Source organism: Crocodylus porosus, unplaced genomic scaffold (genome assembly GCF_001723895.1).
Source record: "Crocodylus porosus isolate Cpor-Errol unplaced genomic scaffold, CroPor_comp1, whole genome shotgun sequence".
In the NCBI taxonomy this organism is placed as follows: Eukaryota; Metazoa; Chordata; order Crocodylia; family Crocodylidae; genus Crocodylus; species Crocodylus porosus.
In genome coordinates, this window is record NW_017728886.1 from 145105459 (window position 1) to 145109859 (window position 4401).

General features: G+C 41.8%; 1 protein-coding gene across 1 annotated transcript in view; it reads left to right on the top strand.

Annotated features, from left to right (window-relative positions):
* The window catches only part of LOC109314914 (ovalbumin-related protein X-like), an 11362-nt gene extending 8817 nt beyond the window's left edge, over positions 1–2545 (top strand). Inside the window, 1 exon segment of the mRNA XM_019542304.1 lies at positions 1017–2545. Within this exon segment, the coding sequence (XP_019397849.1) occupies positions 1017–1418 (402 nt within the window). The 3' untranslated portion in view covers positions 1419–2545.
* The last annotated feature ends 1856 nt before the right edge of the window (positions 2546–4401 follow it).

Here is a 4401-nt window from a genome sequence, read left to right on the forward strand (position 1 = left end):
ACCTTCTTTTTACCTCCTACGCATTTAAAAAAGGACTTCTTATTGTCCTTATTCTGGGAAGCTAGTCCCAGTTCCATCTCCGCCTTGGCCTTCCTAACTACCCCCCTACATCCCTGAGCAACTGTAGAATAGTCCTCCCTGGAGATGACCCCTTCTTTCCATTGGGTGTAAGCCTCCTTTTTAGCAAGGAGACATTCCCGGCTTTTGGTGAGCCACGGAGGCTTGTGTGTTCTCCTGCTCCCTTTGATCCTTGACGGGATTACCTTTGGTTTCAGTGGACAAAATGTAATATGCAAAATACTGCTGATTAAGGCTGGCTGAATTTTTTAAATTTAAAAAGTTATTAAATATATAATTTTGATGAAAACATAGGACAATCATTTAATTCCCACCCCCCCTCCCCAGTTTAACAGGAATGGGGTTGGAGTTTTTCAAATTTCACTGAAATGGATAAAAAACGGAAAAAGGATTTACAGCATTTACAAATGTTTTCCCCCTCCTGCTTTTCTATCAGCTTTACTAGCAAAACTCTATGGGCATATTTACACATACACTGAGGCTGCTTTGATGCGCTGTAAATACAGTCTGCTGTCTGATTAATTGAGTCTGCTGGAGCATGGTAATTACTGTGCTCTAGCAGACTCCAGCATTGTGTGTATCAGCGTCCCCATGCTGAAAAATGGTGGTGGGAAACTCATTTGATGAACTTTAGTTAAAGCGCCCCTGCCACCTTTTTTCAGCGTGGGGATATTGATACACATGATAGTTTGGTTGCTTTATAGTGGCTCTTGGAGCTGCTCTAATTAAAATGCCTCCTCCCTGCCCCCTCACCTCCCAAAGCATATGTATAAATACCCTATGACATTAATCCAGATTTTTTGTTTACAGAATCCTACTTGGCATTGTAACTGTAGTGTACCATTTCCTTAACATCAGCTTCTGCTCTACTCACTCAGTTCTTTGGTCCTTTCGACCCATCATAATATGACTTTGACTCTTTTTATTTACCTTTGCAGCTTGAAAGTGCACTCACTTATGAGAAATTAGCAGAATGGACCAGCTCAGCTAATACGAACAAACAAAATGTGAATGTGTATCTGCCCCGGTTCAAAATAGAGGAAGGTTACAACCTCAAGTCAAGTCTACAAGCTATGGGAGTGCTAGATGTGTTCAGTTTAGCAAAGTCTGATTTAACAGGAATATCAAAGTCTGTTAAACTGTATGTGTCCAGAGCCCTCCATAAGTCTTATGTGGATGTTAATGAAGAGGGCACGGAAGCAAGTGCAGGTACAGGGGTTGTGATAAGTCGAACAAGTGCTCATGACTTCAAGGTTGACCACCCCTTTCTCTTCTTTATCAAACACAATCCAACCAACAGCATTCTCTTTTATGGTCGGTGGGCTTCACCCTTAAACTAGAAGACTCTTAAGAAACAGCAAGTCCCTTCCCCCCTCAGTGTCAAGGTAGATCTTAATATTTACATTTCAGAAAAAAGTGTTGAAATCTAAATGTTAAAATCTATTAAAGATATTTCTCTCTCTCTCTTATCTTTACACTGGTTACAATTTGACTACTCAGTGCAGCCATCTGCAAACATTAAGAGACAAAACCTAAGCTGCTTATTCTACATTTACTCCACCTGTACTTAGGAAAACTGCCATCCACTGCAATGCTTTTTAGTTTGAGGAAGAACTGAATAAAAGGGTCCAACCAATGCCCCACTTTACCCAGGGTAGATATTTGCCTTAATGACTATACTAATGACCCAGGCCCAAACCATCTGAAAACCTTAAGATACAAAGTTCTAAGCAACGTCTCCCTCCATTTCTTGGCATTCTACCACAGTACCCATGCTACCAGTGCTATAACGAGGAGTGATTAGGATCATCCTTGTGGAAGAGGACAGCAGTAGTGGTAACAGAACAGGATTTCCCTTCCCATTCTGCTCATGAGGGGAAATATCTGTGCAAAGGCGCCTCCTTCTCTTCCTCCTCCATCTTTATCATGGATGAGGATTTATAATCTAGGTTTGAATAAGGATTTCTGGATTTGGTCCAGTGAGACATTTCCTGGTTTAAGTTAGTAAATTCTTTGATGGGTCAGGGTCTTCAGTGCTGAGATTATTGTGGGGCATTTTGCAAATAGTACTCTGACTTCCTGGTAAAATTCCATGATACAGAATGTAGATTTCAAGGTAGCTCAGATTTCTTTCTGATTGAGGCTGAACAGCAACTGGCTCTGAGCTGTCATTTTATAAATTTCCAAATGTAACTCTAATCTAAATTGCAAACAACTTGTCCACATCCAAAAATGCAGGGGCCCCTTATTTGTACCTCAGGCATTGCAAAGCTGCACCTTTTTCTTTGAGAAAGCATTGCAGAATTTGTAAAGCACTTTTCACTTTTCTGTATTGGGTATTGTGTCCAAATATGAAATGTTTCCTGCTTTAAAATGCTCTATATCTATTTAGTCATATGTACTGAGTTTTGTGGAGGTTGTTTCATGTTTATTTCAAATGTAGTAAAATAAAGAAAATGCAGCCATTATTGGACAATAAAGACTGATGAATATTAGCCCATATTTAACCAGATTATGGATAATATGTTCAAGTGACTTAGACACTGAAGGACTCAAGTTCTGTTTTGAAGAGAGAGTCACTTTGGGTGCTAAGAGAAGTGACATTTACCATGTGATTGGCCCCCTGAAAGTGCTCTACTGCTGTGCCCTGACAGAAGTGCACAGCTGCAGAGTGCTTTAAATGTGGCAACCATGAGGCTAATTAACCCTCATCTAGTGAGGGATCAGATGAATGTGCTCCAAAGTGGAGAACCTTAGGACCAGTTTGTCAGCACGATCAGGGCTGGGCTGATTCAGTCCAACTCTTCCCACAGTGTTGTCTGCAGGAAGGGAAGGGAGGGGGAGAGAATTGTAGACTAGGGTTTGCCCAACCTGAGCTGGAGCAGGGCGAGCTGGGAAGGAGGGAGTGGATTGGAGCCCTACTGCTTCATGCCCCTTCCCCCCTTCATTTCAGGCTGGAAAACAGCTTGCAGCTCCCCTCTTGCCCCTCCCTTCTTGTAGACAGCATCAGAGTTGGGAGGGAGGACAGGGCTGAATTAGCCCAGCCCTGATCCTGGGACAAGAAGGCAGGCTCAATCCCCACCCCCTCAACACAACAGGCAAATGTCTAGTTGGGGTGGGGCACTAACTCATGGCACTTTATGCAATGTGCCATGAGTTAGAGTGGGGACCTGTGAGTCTGTCAGCACCCTTTGGCACTTTTAGAAAATCTCTCCCCAGTCTTGTCTTAGGCTTTTATCTGGTTTATTTTACCAGGATATTGGAAGAGCACATCAAAGTGCACTTGACTAGCACTAACAAGCTTCAAGCCTTCTCCAACTATTAGCTTGAAACTTCCCATTTTAACAGTGCTGGCTATAAAATATTTCCTCCAAGTATCTTTATTCAATGCTTTAGGCATAAATTATTCAGGGAGCCACTCTACATGCTACAAAACTACATTTCTTTAAAAACCACAGAAAATCATTGAATAAACTTCCTCCAAAAAAAAAAAAATCAATCCTTGTCCCCAGATCAGCTTTTCCCTCAACCCTCTTGTTTGAGGAGAGGAATATCTTTTCTTGGATGATAGAGTCTAAACTGCAAGGGAAAACATTTTCAATTCCAGATACTTTAGGGGGAAGCTCCTTTGTAGTGTCATCCAGTGTGAAATCTATAACTGATACTTCAGATTCTCAGAAGAGATAAGAGGTTCCTTCAACTATTTCATTTAGCCACAAAAGAGTGCTCCAGGTAGAGTGCTAAATACAGCAGTTGTGCTGCAGTCTTTGGGGTGACTGCCACTTGAGAGAATTGGACTGATCCCAGAGATGCAAGTTTTTGTATCATTTATCCAGCTAGAAAATGAGTGAAGCAGAAAATAGAAGCCTTGAATAATAAAGTAGCCACAACATTCACATCTTACTCAAGTCCAATTCTCCTTACACATTCCCCAAGCAATATTTCATGACCTTTGGGTCTTCAGGAGTTTTGAATGCTGCCAGTTGTTGATTTATCTGTGTGGGGAGGTAACCAGGAAAGTGAAAACACACCCATCACACAAGTTTGAATACCTACAGCCTGATTCTGTTCTTCCCGAGTTATACCCATATAAAGTTTATTATGCCTGGAAAGTTACTGTGCATTTACAGTCAGAGGAGAATGTGGCTTAGTGACTTCAGTAGAATTATTCTTCATTCAGATGGATTTATACAAGATCAGGCTCACAGCAAGGGCTGGAGTGGTGCAATGTGAGTGATATGGTGCATGGTTGACAGCCCAGAGGTCACAAGTTAAAGACCATAGCAGCAAAAAGTCCTTTTTCAGATATGTGGGGAGCCGGAG